Source organism: Miniopterus schreibersii, assembly GCF_964146895.1.
Source record: "Miniopterus schreibersii genome assembly, chromosome: 17".
Taxonomy (NCBI): Eukaryota; Metazoa; Chordata; class Mammalia; order Chiroptera; family Miniopteridae; genus Miniopterus; species Miniopterus schreibersii.
In genome coordinates, this window is record NC_138117.1 from 15,698,500 (window position 1) to 15,713,876 (window position 15,377).

Consider the following 15,377-nt stretch of genomic DNA (forward strand, 5'->3'; position numbering starts at 1 on the left):
AATCTCAAACACAACAAGCGGATAGAACACCTGGCTTCTTGCTCTGTCACTAAAAAGGAACCTTCTTTTATTAGCAAATATTATACATAGGTTTCTTGGAATGACTTCTGGTTTAGTGCTACCAGATGCCAGCTTTCCCTGTGTTGGCTGACAGAAGTGACTCACTTGTAGAAAGCAATATTTTATTCTCAAACTTTGTTTGGTTCAGAGTTTTCATTTTGGAACATGGCCCAATTTTGAAATAACTCTGACTTTTAAAAATATAGTTTGTTTTCTAAAATAAGCCATTCTGGGAAATTTCAGTTTAAGAGATTCTTGAACATTAGTATGATTCTAAAGGTCAAAATATGAATTGCTAATATGTGGTACAGCTGAGAACTTCCCATGTCAGATCTCGAAAGGTGAATTTTTCTTCCAGGTGATGAATGTGTCAACTTTTCCTCATTAATTGCTGATAATACCAAACTATGAAGTGCCCCCATGCAGGTGCCATTGAGGAGTCAGACATTTCCAACTCTTGTTCACACACCTCCAGTAACAAAATAATAATTGAGGGCGAAAGCAAATTATTCCTTCATAAATACTGGGTTTATTTTCCTCAGTGACCTAATGTCCTTCATGCAGCAGCCCAATCGAATAAGACAGTCTTGACACTCTGGTATCTGCTTCATCAAACATAAAATAAATTGAGTAAATAAAAAGAGTAGTAAGTATATCTAGTCATTAATGGGTTTTGTAGATGTTTAGCACTACAAGATATGTTTCAAGTATTGTTTATATCAATTTTTCGTAAAGCATATTTCATGGTATCCTGTAGGAGGCTAATAGCTATTATACAACCAAATAGTTTAATGGTCAAATAAATTTGAGAAGTGCTATTTTAAACAGAGTTTAAAGCTTATTTATTGCAGGATTCGCAAAGCCTTTAAAATAATACACCGCATGCCTCTCAGAGAGGGATTCTTCTATGAAGTTTTCTAAGATAATTTTTTTGTCCTAGATGGGTTTTAATTGATAGAAGTTCGTGAAGCCAGATTTAACATCTTGGACACAAATGCATTTAAGGAAATGGATTTTGGCAAGAGAAACACTCCATTCTGCCTTCTTATAGCAGGAGGCATGGATGATGATAGCATCACATTTCAGACTTAATGTCATTAATTTTTATTACAATGTGATTAAAATATATTATAATCTGTGTTATGTTTTATTAAACCAGAGAATTCAGGTCCTTTGTGCTGTTACTTTTAGAAGTGCACATGCTTTAAATCAATTTCCCTTTTCTCAGACATAGTAAACACTCCAGAAATTAGAGAAGAAAGGTATATTTGAGATTTTGTATAGAAGACTGAGTATTTAATCCATAGCATTTTAAAGGAAAGCCTTAGATGTCAATCTAATTTGATGGAGAGATAATGAGGGTTTGGAATCTTTTCATGAACCAGGCTAACTTTTAAGTAACCAGGTAATGAGTGGTTCCTTCAACATCCTGAGCCAGTGATGCTCAGATTTAAGATAATTAAATTGCTAGAGCTTCAAGGATGCTTTGACCCGCTTTAGAAAGGCCACAGAAAAAGTTCCAGCATAGATAATTGCATTCAGTCTGCCCATGTCTTTCCTTTCACTTTTAAATGAAATTCTTTCCTTGAGGAGTATATCTGATGTTGACGGCTTCCTGTCCTCTGATCTGGTACTATTGTTTTTCCTATGGTAAAAAAGTAATCGAGTGTTATGATGAAAGATTTTTGTGAATGTGTTTTTATCTAATTTAGACAACCAACAACTTTAAGTTTTCTAATGCAAAGAGTACAACTGAACATGAAAAGTATATTAAAATTAAGTGCTATGCACATACATACCATAATATATAATTTTAAATGTCTTCCCCTTTTAAAATCTTGATTGCTGGTTAGTAAAATCTCTTAATGTACACAGTTCACCTACTTTTTAGAACTGACTTATCTTTCTGTTTTATTATAGGTGGAAAAACCAATCAATTGAATCTCCAGAACACTGCGACAAAAGCAATTATTCAAGGTCTTATGCCAGACCAGAATTACACCGTTCAACTTATTGCTTACAATAAAGACAAAGAAAGCAAGCCAGCCCAAGGTCAATTCAGAAGTACGTATTTACAGGTCTTAAGGTGCTGCCATGGGACCTGTCCCAGCTGTGTGAGTTTGAGTCTGTGGTAAATATTGGAACAGGCTAAAATTCTAAATTGTTTAGGTTTGAAGAGATCTTAAAAGACATTTAGTATAATGCTCCATGAGCTCCTTCTATCATTAATACTCGTCTTCTGCCTCTTGCTCCACCTGTTTCACTACCCTTTAAGTTTTAGTTTTCAAATGCTATTCCTGACACTGCTGAACCTTCCCCAGACATCTTATCTATCCAGCATGTAATAGGTGCTCAATACATACTTAACGAATGACTGAATGGATGGTGCCTCTGCCTCCTCTATAGTATTCCTAGTAAGTGCCAGTCCAGCCTGTATAAAACCAACCTATACAACAAGGAGTTTAACTCTTTCCAATAGCGAATCAGTTGACATTTATGTTGGCTAGGTCCCATGATCAACAGATTTGTGAACAAATGCAACATGGTAAATATTAGAGAAAGAGACAAACTTAGGACTCTGTGAAGGGATGTTCTCTCTCTGCCCCAGTAATGGGCTGGGAAGAGAGTGGATAGGGAATGGCTTCGTATTGGAACTACTTCTCAAGTAGTCAGTTGTGCAAACAAAGAAAGGGTGGGGCGTGCAGAGAAATTCTAAGCAGGGCAGAAAGCGCTCAGGCAGCCGAATCCGTGTCTGCACCATTTCATTAGAAATTGAGTTTAAAACTTGTTCACATGGGCCCTGATTCTTCTGCCTTTCAGGAGATATTCATTCATTCATTCATTCATTCATTTTTTTAAATAAAAAAAGATATTGCTTGTCTACTAAGTGTCAGGCCCTATTCTGGGCATTGGGACATGATAAATCCCTGTCCCCATGGACCTTATATTCTAGTCACTAGAGACTATATCAACTTCTTCTTGGAGGTGGCCTTTCAAATGTGGAGGGCACAGCTCTGTGTATCATGAATGCAAACGGGAGAGGCCCTTCCTGCTTAACTTTTTGTGTTCCTTCAGTGTTAAGATAGACTCTTCAAAGCACCCGCCTTATAATTAAGGGCAATTTTAAACATAATAAAAAATGAGCAGAATAGTACAATGAACCCCTAAGTATCCATCACTGACTTCAACAATTAGCCATTCGTGGCTAGTCTTGTTTCATCTCTTACCCCACCCCCCATACTATTTTGAAGCAAATCCTAGACATCATTTCACGTAACAATAGCTTTTTAAATCTTGCCACTGGGATTAAATCCACAAATGGGAGGCTGTGGGTTCTAGAACTGTGTGTGCAGCAGGGTTTATCTGGATTTCCAATCTCTCCCTCTCTTTTTTTCTTCCTCTTCTAAGTAATGTTTTATGAGACCTATTTTGTGACTTTTTTAAAAATTAAAAAAAACTCCACAACTTTGTTAACCTGCTACCTCTTGAAATTTGTGAACAAAGATGTTTGGTAAATCTGTCAGCAGGACATACAAATGTTTTAAATGTTGCATTCTTTTGAGATTTGCATTGTCTGGAAGCCCAGGGAAAGGTTTTTAATGTTATTTTCAATATAAAACAGCTTTCTGTCTCAGTTTATTGGCACTGTGCTTCAGTTGCTGGCCTCTGACATTCCTACATGAACAAGCAAAATAACTTTAGTTTGTGAGACGCAGTAAAAGGGACAAGGGGAAATGATCATTTTACAATAGTCTGAAGGTATTGTGATTACTGATTTCGCATATTCCACTGACCGGGCAGCTTAAGAAACACAGGTGGCCTTTAGAAGGTTTCCCAGTAGCTATTTACTCTAAACACTTAAGAGAACTTGCCTTTGTTTTCAGCTCCCGTAGCTCTGCTGAAATTATCTTAGTGAAACAATCTAACTGGTTAGTTGGGTAAATTATATGTAAGCTTATATTTTTTAGCTATGCTGTTTTTATTGGCAGGGTAGAGAGATTAGCTCTACCCCAAGAACAGTTTGTAAGAATGAGATTACAGTAACTTTGTTTGGATGGCTTTTTCCCCATTTTGCATTTCAGTTACATTTTTGCTCCCTCTGAAATGTAGCTAAAGCCTGGTCTCCCTTCCCTGGAAAATTTTCATGGGTGGATCCAGGAAAATATGATCCAGACAACTCCTGTAAATACAGATTTGGAATTGTGTAGGGAATTTAATTCTTCAGAAGTCCATCTTATGAGACAGGGAAGCCCAAGAAACAGTCTTTGTGTTTTGAAGACAAAAGCCATGTCTGGTGCGTGCATTTGACCAAGCAACTCAACCTTGTCTAGCCTCAGTGACCTCACCTGCAAATGGGGGTGATGACATGTACGTATTATTGTGTGGATTAGCTCATTTCAGCACATAGGAAGGGGCACGGTAGCTAGTGTTAGGATTAATGCCACTTTGCTTTGACAGTGTGTCTTCTACTGATTCTCCCCCTGCGTGAGGGAGAATGCAGTTTCCTGTGACATACGTGTTACATCTTATATGTGACCTAGTGGCCCGATTCAAGATGACTGTTATTTTTTCTCCTTCATTTGTTGACTGGTTGATGGCCCTATTCTATTTATTTATTTATTTATTTATTTATAATATATCTTTATTGATTTCAGAGAGAGGAAAGGAGAGAAAGAGAGAGAGAAACATCAATGATGAGAGAGTCATTGATCAAGCCCTCAACTCCGGCATGTGCCCTGACCGGGAATCGAACCCTGATTGCCTAGATCCTAGGTCGATGCTCAGCTGCTGAGCCACGCCCGGCCGGGCGATGGCCCTATTTTAGCAAACTTTCTTTTCAGCCACCATTTGCCTCTTCGGAATGACATTTTGCTTAGCTCTCCCTGCAGAATCGGCTCATCTTTCAAAGTCTGCCTCAAATGTCATTTTCCCGGTGATGTTTCCCAAGTCCCTGCAATTATTCTTTCTCAGATCTATTTCTACTTTTAGCACTGCTCAGCATAATTTTCTTATATTAAAGTTGTTGACTTTTTTTTTTTTTCCCCACACATGTAAGCAATCTGAGGCCATGGCCTATATGTGGGTGGGATTGAAGATGTAGATTTGGAAATTACCCAAGGAAGGGTGAGAATTAAACTTGTGAGATAATAAAATTATAGGTGGGGCATACAGAGATGCAAGGCAGATTTAGTATATCATGCTTTAGGAATGGAAGCAGAAAAAGGACCCAAAGAATGAGACTGTTAAGGAGGGGTCACAGGAATACAAGAAACCCAGGATAATGTCTTTGTAAAACCTGAGGAAAAAGAGAATTTAAGGAAGGGGGTGTTCCATATGACCCAGCAGTTCCACATCTGGGTATCTGATCAAAGTAATTTCTTAAGTGTTTTCTACACCTTCTCATGACACGGGTGCAAAGAATAGCACTTCCAGCCTTTGGGACTAAGATTCTATCACGGAGCTAATTTCTACTTAGTACTCTCAGTACTTGCAAGGGTTTTAGAAAAACTCACTGATTATTTTTTTTAGACTTTAACATAACATGCTGCTGTACTTCTACTTTTCTTCCAGTTAAAGATTTGGAAAAAAGAAAGGATCCAAAACCCAGAGTCAAGGTGGACAAAGTAAATGGGAATAAACCATCTGTACCAGAAGGTCAGTTTTTTTTTATTTGCTTATTTTGGGGGTTGAGTTGTTTTAGTAACACAGGCAATGCACACATATGTGGCTGTTGATCCCATCGGAAGATGGGATCTAATGTGAAAATCTTCCTCAGCCCCGTTTCACCCCTCCTTCCTTCCTCACACATCGTAACTGTCAACACTTCCCTTACTTTCCCGTATTCAACACACCACCAAGTTCTAGTGAATTTATTTTCTGTTGAAATACTGACACAATCTGTTCATTTCTTTCTGTGTCTATTGCCAGTACTCAGCTAAGGTTCCATGTCTTTCTTGGATACTATATATATATACACATATATAAGCAAAATCTCAATGGGTTCTCTACTTAGAAATTAGAGCAATCTTTTAAAAATAAATCTGACCTTATTTTCTCCCTATACACATCTTAAAACCCCTTCAATAGCTTCCTACTGCTCTTAGAATAGAGGCGGTACCCTTAGCAAGACCTCCAAGGCCCTGCGATGTCTGCTAACAAACCTGCCTTCCTCTCCTTCGTCATCTAACAACTCAATGCTTTCTACCCACTGGCCGTCTCTCAAATTCTTTAAAGACCATGGTCTCTCCCATACAAGTCATAGCACCTGCCATACCTTCTGCATGGAACACCCCCCACATCACCACTCTGCTTAAAACAGTTTTTCCCTTTCAAAGCTCAGTTCAGTCATTATTTTCTCCTAAATATTTCCTAACCTTTCTCCTCTATTACAGGCCCTCATACAACAACTAACTCTTCTATGAATATACAAACATAGGTACAGTCTGCCGTTTGCATTTCTTGTTCTGTGCATCACTTCGTCATTTTCAGAACTTTCTATGTTATTGCACAGAGGAGACACCGTAGCCTAGTTGTAAACTGCATGAGCATTGCATTTGCCTGCCCGAATTCAAAAGCCTGCCTTTGCTACTTTTAAGCTTGGTTTTCATTTGTGGTGCTTGTTTCCTTGTTTGATGTGTCACTTTGGTTTGTGAGCTCATTTGTGGAATTCTTTAAAGCGTGGTTTAGGAGTGTGCCTCTCTAGAGAGGTGGGCTTTGGTTGGTACCAAATTGGAATCATTTTGTGTTAATTTTTTTGTCTTGGGACATTCAGAGCTGGTCCATAGTAACAAATTCATAGGAGAGACAATTTTCTCCCATATGGAACTTAGTATAATACAAATACTTCCTTTGTCGTCCCTCTTGCTAGAAAGCAGGTATTTTCCTAAGATCATTTTACTAAGAGCATAGCCTTGATGTGAGGCATTATAATCTATATTTTTAGGAATTCAAACAAAACCTGAGACAGAATTAGTCATTCAGAAAATAATCACTGGAACACTTGCAAAGTGCATTTTACCTGTGCGTAAAATTCTGAGATTTCCCTGAGGGCAAGGGGATGGGATTCTCTTAGCAATAGACCTCCAATTTTCTCTTGCCCCCCAACCCCATCTCTCTTGATAAGACAGTTTTCAAAGATTTTGACACCTTTTTTCTGTTGGCCTCCAGCTAATTTTATTATTCTTAACCTGTGGCTTCTCTGGTGGTAAGAAATCATAGCTCTGCCTTAGAGACGTTTTCATTTTTAAAAGAACTTGTAGATATCTTTTTTTCTTTTTAATCAGACACTTCTCAGCTATGAACATTGCTATAGATTTTGGCAGAGTCTGTCCCCCTTAGGTATGCTTGGGCTTGTCTGACGGATACCTTTTTTCTTGTCTAAGAATTTTCTGTTAAACATCTTGTTTCTATACCTGCAGGGCTGTTGGTGTCAAATTGAGCAGGTGTTTCAGCCTTCGAAATGGTGCAATGTCAGGATCTGTTTGTTGTTAATAAATTGAAGTAACAGGGATGATTGAGTGGTTGTATTTTTCAGAAAATCACCTTGAACAACCAAGGTAAACATATAGTCAAATCATGTAGTACTTCATACAGAGCTGAAAATAATTGTGAATGTAATACACTGGCTCCTGGGGAGAGGGTGTTTTAGTTTTAAGTAGTGATGGTTAGGCCAAGTACCCTCTCTTGGGTTAGTATTAATTTATGATAAACAGGAAATAACCAGAGAATTGTACAAATAAAATTTTAGAGCAAGCTTTATATAAAAGTATTTTTAAAGGACCATATCTTTTCAAAGGAAGTAAAACCCGTTTTGGGTATCTTCCATTGTGGTAGGTAGAGTTTGGAGTGGATAGATAGGAAGAGATGGTAAAGGGGGTGGGGCTAAGAATGGAGTCAGAAGTCTCAGAGATGAGAATGTTGTTTGGAGGAAGAAGAGGAATTGCATTATGATGAAGTGAGAAATAACTATGGACAGGTCAAGTGGAGCTGAGTTACGGAGAGCTTTGAAGAGCACAGTGAATAGTTTAGGCTTAACTTGGTAGGTGGGGGAGGGAAGAAATAATCTTCAAATTTAGAGCTGGAAGGTACTTTGAGAGTCATGTAGTTCAAGCATTTGGGAAGATGGTTGAGGCTCTTCAGCCATGCCATCAAGGGTTGTCTGACATCTGCTTTTATTGACAAAGATCTCACTGTTTTCCGAGGCAGTGGTCTGTGGAAATCTCAACTGTTAGAAAGTTCTTTCTTGAATTGAGTTGAAATCTGTCTCTTTGTGGGCATACAGAACACTCCTAATTGCCCTTCTGTATGACAGCCCTTTTAATATTTGAAGACAGCTGTCATGCTCTCTCCAAGTCTCTTGTGGTTTATGAGCAAAGGAGAAATGTGATGTTTACAGGATTGCCAGTTACTGTTGAGATGCAGGGCCATGAGTGACAGAAATGTTCTTTTGGCTGTGGTTCAGGGACTTGGCATCTCATGCCTGCAAGTTGTCATGGTGTTATTTATTCCAGGTTAGATATTGCAGAAATGAGTATGCCTTTGATTTCAGGCTATGTTTGATTGCAAGGCTTGGCAATGTTTCCTCCCTCCCTCCCCTCCTCCCTCCTTTCCTCCCTCCCCCTCCCTCCTTTCCTCCTTCCTTCCCTCCTCCTCCTTCCTTTCCTCCCTCCCATCCCTCCCTTTCCCTCTCTTCTCCTCTCCCCCCACCCCCACTTTCTCCCTTCTTTCCTTTCAAATACTTCTGTGATAAGAGTTGAATAGTCCAATAGCTAAGTGATTTAGGCTATGGAGTCAGTTCTGGATTTGAATTCCAGCTTTTCTACCTGCCCAGTGTGATGATGGGCAAGTTATTTAACCTTTCAAATTACTTAACCTTTCTTTTTTAGCGGAGTGAGAAGAACATCTATCTTACAGAATTAATATCAGGCTTAAATGGAAAAGACATATGCAAAGCATCTGATGAAAGCAGTCATTAAATGGTAGAAAGCAATGAAAAGTGTCTGCCATAGTCAATAAATAAATGACTATATGATTAATCAAGGACATATATATACATAGAGAGAGAGATTTCTTGTAAGGAATTGTCATGTGATTTTGGAGGCTAGAATCCCAAAATTTGCAGTTGGCAAGCTGGACACCCAGGAGAGCCCATTGTGTAAGTTCCAGTCTGAAAACTGGCAGGCTCCATATCCAAGAAGAGCGTGTGTTTCAGTTTGAGCCCAGTGTTCCAACTCAGGCAGCCAGGCAGGAGCACTTACCTTTTACTCAGCCTCTTTGTTCCGTTCAGGTCTTCAGTCAGTTGGATGAGGGCCACCCACACGAGGGAGGGCCATCCGCTTTCCTCAGCCTGCAGATTCGAGTGTTCGTCTCACCCAGAAACACAGACCACTCAGATGTCTGGGCACCTCATGGACTAGTCAAGTTGACACATAAAATTAACTACCACTATGTAGTATATTTCTAGGAAGCAGGAAGTTCTGCAAAGAAACATAAAACAGAATAAGAGAAGACAGGGATGGGAGGTGCCGTTGTAGGGTGTAGTCATCTGTCAGGGATGCTTTGAAAGGCAAGTCTACTCCAAGACTGGACTAAGTTCACTTTGATTAATGTGAACCCCAAGTACAACTGAAATCAGCCTCCTGCTTCCCATCTGCTGATGGACAGATTGTAATGTTAATCTGACAGGTAACTAACTAGTGGCCATCCATCCATGTGAGGACATCGTCTGTGGTGGTAGCAACATGGTGTGATGGGAACGGCATATTGGACCAAATATTTAGAACCACCAAGCCATTCACTTGTCTGTCTGAACCTCAATTTCATTTTCCGAAAAATGAGAACAATTAGTGGCTCTCCACAAGGATGTTGTATTAGATGTGCCAATGTATTGAACAAACCGTTTCAGAACCATTGAACTCTTAACAATGTAAAACGATATTAACTCTTTTTTTTTTTGTAATCCAGCGATGCAGCTGAAGCCAATCATGAGAGCGACCTCTTAGTTTGAAAACTTGACCTGAAGTGAAAAAATTGTTCTATGACCACAGCTTTCCTTCGTATGTCTTGGTTTAGGAGTGGTGTACCTAGGTATTTTGCTAGTGGCATAGAAAAAAATAATTCAAAGCCACTAAATGAATCAGACTAATGCTGGGGAAAATTATCGTGAGATTTTTCTGATTGCGTGTTAAAATAATGTGAGTAAAAATAGTGCACACTCGCCTTTCATTCAGCTTTGCCTCCAGCACTGGAAAAGTATCAAGGAAGACAGGCAAAGCTGATACAATCTCCCTGATCCCTAAATAACTGGAATCGCTTTCCCAGTGTGGTCGTGGAGCAGGGCAGGAGGAGAGACCACATTTAATTCAGCCGTTGTGGTTCATTTTTCTAGTGCCCTGTGGACAGATGAATTATGTGAAAAGAGGAATTTTTCTCAACAGCAAAATTCAATGTAGTTCACATTCACTGATGAGCTATATGCCAAGAGCTGAGCCAGAAAAAAGGGAGAAGATAAAGCACAAATTCTTACCTCTCAAGCATTCAGTCTAGGCCAGGAGATAGAAGTGGAAACAAATCGTAATAGTCCAGTGATTGTACAACAAACCAGGTAAAATGCAGAAGCAGTAAAGAGAGGCAGGTGAGGCTTCATGTACATAACTTTCAGATACAGCGTGTTGGCAAATTGTTAGCTTTCCCAAGCCCCCTCCTTATGCACCTCCAGAAGGTGTAGAATATAATGGGAATAGTTCCTTCCAGTTTTATCTGTGACATCAGAATGTTACTATGTCTGTGATGGGTGCTTTCCTTTGACTGCAGTCAGCTGCTTAGCATTTTTTTCCCTTTTTTTGTTGTTTTTAACACTACCTGTATTTTCAGAATTGTATTTTAGGTAAAGACAATGTTAAACCAAGAGCTGAATTAAAATACAGTTTAAGGTCATTTTCTTTGCTGCTTTGCTTTAACTTTCAATGCAATATTGAGGTTAAAAAATTTATTTTATTTAAAATAATTGGTTATGAAATATAGTTTTAACAGTAATAGCGTATGGACTTATTATCCCTTTGAAATGCAGTTTTAAATTATATTTGGCTGCTGAGCTTTGCAAAGCAGTCACCTGGGCTCCCAGGTGTGTCTGTTTTTTCACCACTCAAGTCCCTAGCACATTAAGATGCTTAATGCTTTCTTTCTGATTGGTCTCTCTCCATTGAAGGATGCTGAAATGAGTAATGTATTTGCCAGTGGAAGGAGATATTATTTGTCATCAGTGATAAATCTGAGCTCTTATTTTTGAATAACATTTGAATATACTCAGACTTTAATAAAAATTTGAAAGTGTTTCTTAAAAGATTCACTATAGCAGCTAGAGTTATGCTTGAGATGTGGGATTATTGTACTTGAACGTGGCGGCTTTCAAACCACGTCTTGCCCCAAGTATGTGGACATTTGTCTGCCTCTGGTGCAGACAAACCTGCTGATAGGGTAAGCATAGTACATGCCATAGAGAGAGTTCTACCTACTCTAAAGCTGACCAGAGCTGGGTACACTGCATTCATGCCTGCTAGAGTGGGAAATAGCCCTTCAGATCATTGTATTAGATTTATCTGGCTGCTAATAACCAGGGTTTAGGGCATTTGAATAAAAATACGTTTTTACATTCCCAAGTGAGTGTACACTAATCTTGAAGAGAAAAATCACACTTTGGAATGCAGATTCAATTACAGATTTTGACTCCTGAAATCCTTAAAAACATCTTCCTGCTGATCTAAAAGAGACTGGACTTGAACTAGAAAACAGGGCACAGGTCTTCATTTCAAATGAAATGTCTGGAATTGCAGCTTGTTTTTAAAGTTGGATGCTTATGTTGTGTGATATAAACACTACAATTAATTTTTTACTTAATATTTTCTGCATGCCAGAGAGGATTACTTTTCAAATCAATTATTTAGTTATTTTAATGTCTTATGCACACAAACCCCTCCCCCACCCAAAATAAACTAAGCCTTTGACCACAACCCCATATCACCATCCCAACTCCTTGGTTCCCCATACGCAAGGCAATCACCATGTTGGACACTGTCTTTATCAGCCCCTTACTTTTCATTTTATATAGATCTACTGTATTCATATATATTTCTAAAAAGAGAATATTTTTGTATCAGTTATTTTTACCTTTATAAAAAGAGATCATGCTAATAGCAATCTTTCGGGACTTATTTTCAGTGCAGCTCATTTACTTTTGTTCTTATATAATACTTCATTATATGCCACAGTTACTGACCCACTCTCCCACTGATGGGCATATGAGGTGTTTCCAGCTTTTTGCTATTGTTAAAAGTGCTACCATCCAACTTCTACTTGCTTCCTGTTGTATAGGTGCAAGAATTTCTCCTGGATATAGAGATGAGAGTAGAATTTTTAGACAGCAAGATAGGTAAATATTCAGGACAATTCCCTGAAGATTCATCCAGGTTGTGTGTATGGTAGTTATTTTCTTTTTATTACTGAGTAGTAAATAGTACATGGTATGGATGTCCCACAGTTTGTTTAACCATTAACCTTTGAAGGGCACCTGGACTAAGTTAAGTTTTTGGCTATTATGACTAAAACTGCTATGAATATTTGTGTACAGTTTTTTGTGTGAATGTAAATTTCTATTTTTCTGGAATCCATGCCCATGAGTGCAATTGTTTGGTGTGTATGGTAATTTTATGTGTACTTTTTAAAGAAACTGCCGAACTGTTTTCAGAGTGGTTATACCATTCTATAGTCCCCTGAGCAATGTGTGAGTGATCCAGTTTCTACACTTACTTTCCAATATTTGTTATCCCTGTTTTATTTTTAGCTGTTTTGTATTGGTGTGTACAGTGAAAACTCATTGTGGTTTTAATTTGCACTTTCCTGATGGTTAACAATGGTGAACATCTTTTCATGTGCTTACTTGCCATCTGTATATCCTCTGGTGAAAGAGCTGTTCAAGTCTTTTACCCATTTTCTAATTGCATTGTTTGGTTTTATTTACTAGTGAGTTTGAGAGTTCTTTATGTATTCTATGTACTAATAATCCTTTGTTGAGTGTGTGGTTTGGAAATATTTTTCCCAATTTGTAGCTTATCTTTCCATTTTCTTCATATGAGTTTTTATAGAGCACAGTATTTTATTTTGATGAAGTCCAATTTATCAACTTTTCTTTTTATGGGTTTGTACTTTGGTGCTAGCTTTAAGAACTCTTTGTCTAGCTCTACATTCCAAATATTTTCTTCTATTTTTTCCTAAAAATTTCATAGTTTTACTTAATTACATTAAAATATATATATATATATATATATATATATATATATATATATATATTTTAGAGAGAGGAAGGAAGAGGGAAAGAGAGATAGAATTAATTACATTTAAGTTGATGATTCACTTTGAATTAATTTTGGTATAAGGTATGAGGTTTTGATCAAATTGTTTGTTTGTTTGCATGAATATCCAATTGTTCCAGCACCATCTGTTGAAGTATTTTTGCACATTTGTCTAAAATTAGATTTTAAGTCATATAGTTGAGCATATTTGTATGGGTCTCTTTTTGGCTTTTCTATTCTTTTCCATTAATATATGTGCCTATTCCTCTGAGATACCAGACTAGACTGATTACTAAATCTGTATAGTTAGTAGGCTAAATATCTTCTTTGTCTAGGGTTTGTATCTTATAAATTTTAGAATAATCCTGGCTATATCTAAAAAAAGCTTTTTTGAGGTTTGGTAGGAATCATATTAAACCGATAGGTAAATTTGGATATAATTGCATCTCTACTGTGTTCAGTCTTCCAATCCATGAACATGGTAAACCTCTCCATTTATTTATTTATTTAGTTAGTTAGTTAGTTAGTTGGTTAGTTAGTTACGTCTTTTTTGATTTCTTCTATCAAGTGTAATTTTCAGCACACCGATCCTGCAGGTGTTTTAACCATATACTTAAATATTTAATTATCTTCTGATTTATAGTCAATTAATTTTATATCTTACTTTGGAACTATATAGAATTTATATCTCCAAGTCAAAATGACTTGACTGAGCTCAAAAGACAGAACATTTTATTGGAAAAATTTTGAAATAGAAAATACTGTTTTCATAGTCTCCTCTTCTACATAAACAGAGAGTTGTTCCCTTTCTAAGACCATATTTTCAATGTACCCAAACAAAAAAGTGAAATAATATTCCCAATAGTTTTGGAAAAGAAAGAAAACTACTCTCAGTTTGAGGCAAGTTTCCCCATTAAAAATGAGAGAAATAGATTCGTAATGCTTCATCAGACTTCAATTTTCTTGATTATTTAAAAAAAATAAATTTCTATCCCATGATTGCTTGCAGTATTCTGTTTTAGAATATTTCAGTCTGATACAGTAGGATCATACCCCAAGTTGGTGGTGGCTTTGTATTTCGTTATTAAAGAAGGGAAATTTGCTACCTTAAATGTAATATATCAACTTTGGATTGAGCTGTACTGTATAGTTTCCATATGAATATCTGAGTATTTCATTGGCAGATACATTTTTTCCCCATCTGGTAAAAGGATCTAGATATTCCATGCATATTTGTGTCTGGGGGAAAAAAACAAGATCCTTTTAGCAAAGTGTGGCTTGCTAGGGGCAGAGATATATATTAAACTGCCTAGCCCAACCATAGCAATTCAACTGTTTTTCTCCCAGGAAAAACAATTTATTTATGAATACTTTTATTTTGGGTTTTATTGCATAAATTATATTTCAAATATTGTCTTATTGTCATTTAGTGTTAGAAAAAAACCCTGAGGATTTGTTGGGCAGTTTCAAGAAGTTGAGAGCAAGACACAAAGAAACACACACACACACACACACACACACACACACACTCTTCATGATTTCCAGTCCCAATATGAAAATTCAGCAAAGTTAAACAGTTTTTTGGGGAGCACAAATTACAGTGAGAAGGAATGCTACTAAAGGTACTAACAATACCGTGTAATTTTCAAGGGTTCTTAAGCACATTAAGAATATTTTAGCATCTTGGTTCTGTGTGCATGAAAGTGGCAGTTTTCACCTAGTCAAGCGCAGACCTACCCTGCGGATCACAGCCTCCTCCTTTGTTGCGGGGACAGCTGTCTGCCCTTGGCACCTTGCCCATAATCGCTGCAGGCTGGGACTTTCCAGCCCCTGGGCATCCTGTTCTACAGCCTTATTCTGAGACCTACTTGAGCCATTTAAAAAATCAATTACTGAGATGCTTTTAAGGGAGAAAATCTTATAGCCACAAGGACACAATACAGTAGCCCCCCCCTTATAGGCTGTCTGGCT

The 15,377-nt window shown here is 37.6% G+C and overlaps 1 protein-coding gene across 3 annotated transcripts in view; it reads left to right on the top strand.

The window, feature by feature from the left end:
- Positions 1 to 15,377, top strand: part of COL14A1 (collagen type XIV alpha 1 chain) — a 157,148-nt gene that overhangs the window by 15,265 nt on the left and 126,506 nt on the right. For all 3 annotated transcript variants that reach the window (XM_081116373.1, XM_081116374.1, XM_081116375.1), the window contains exons 4-5: positions 1,981 to 2,124; positions 5,632 to 5,715. In XM_081116373.1, the coding sequence (XP_080972499.1) occupies positions 1,981 to 2,124; positions 5,632 to 5,715 (228 nt within the window). The remainder of the gene's footprint in view (positions 1 to 1,980; positions 2,125 to 5,631; positions 5,716 to 15,377) is intronic.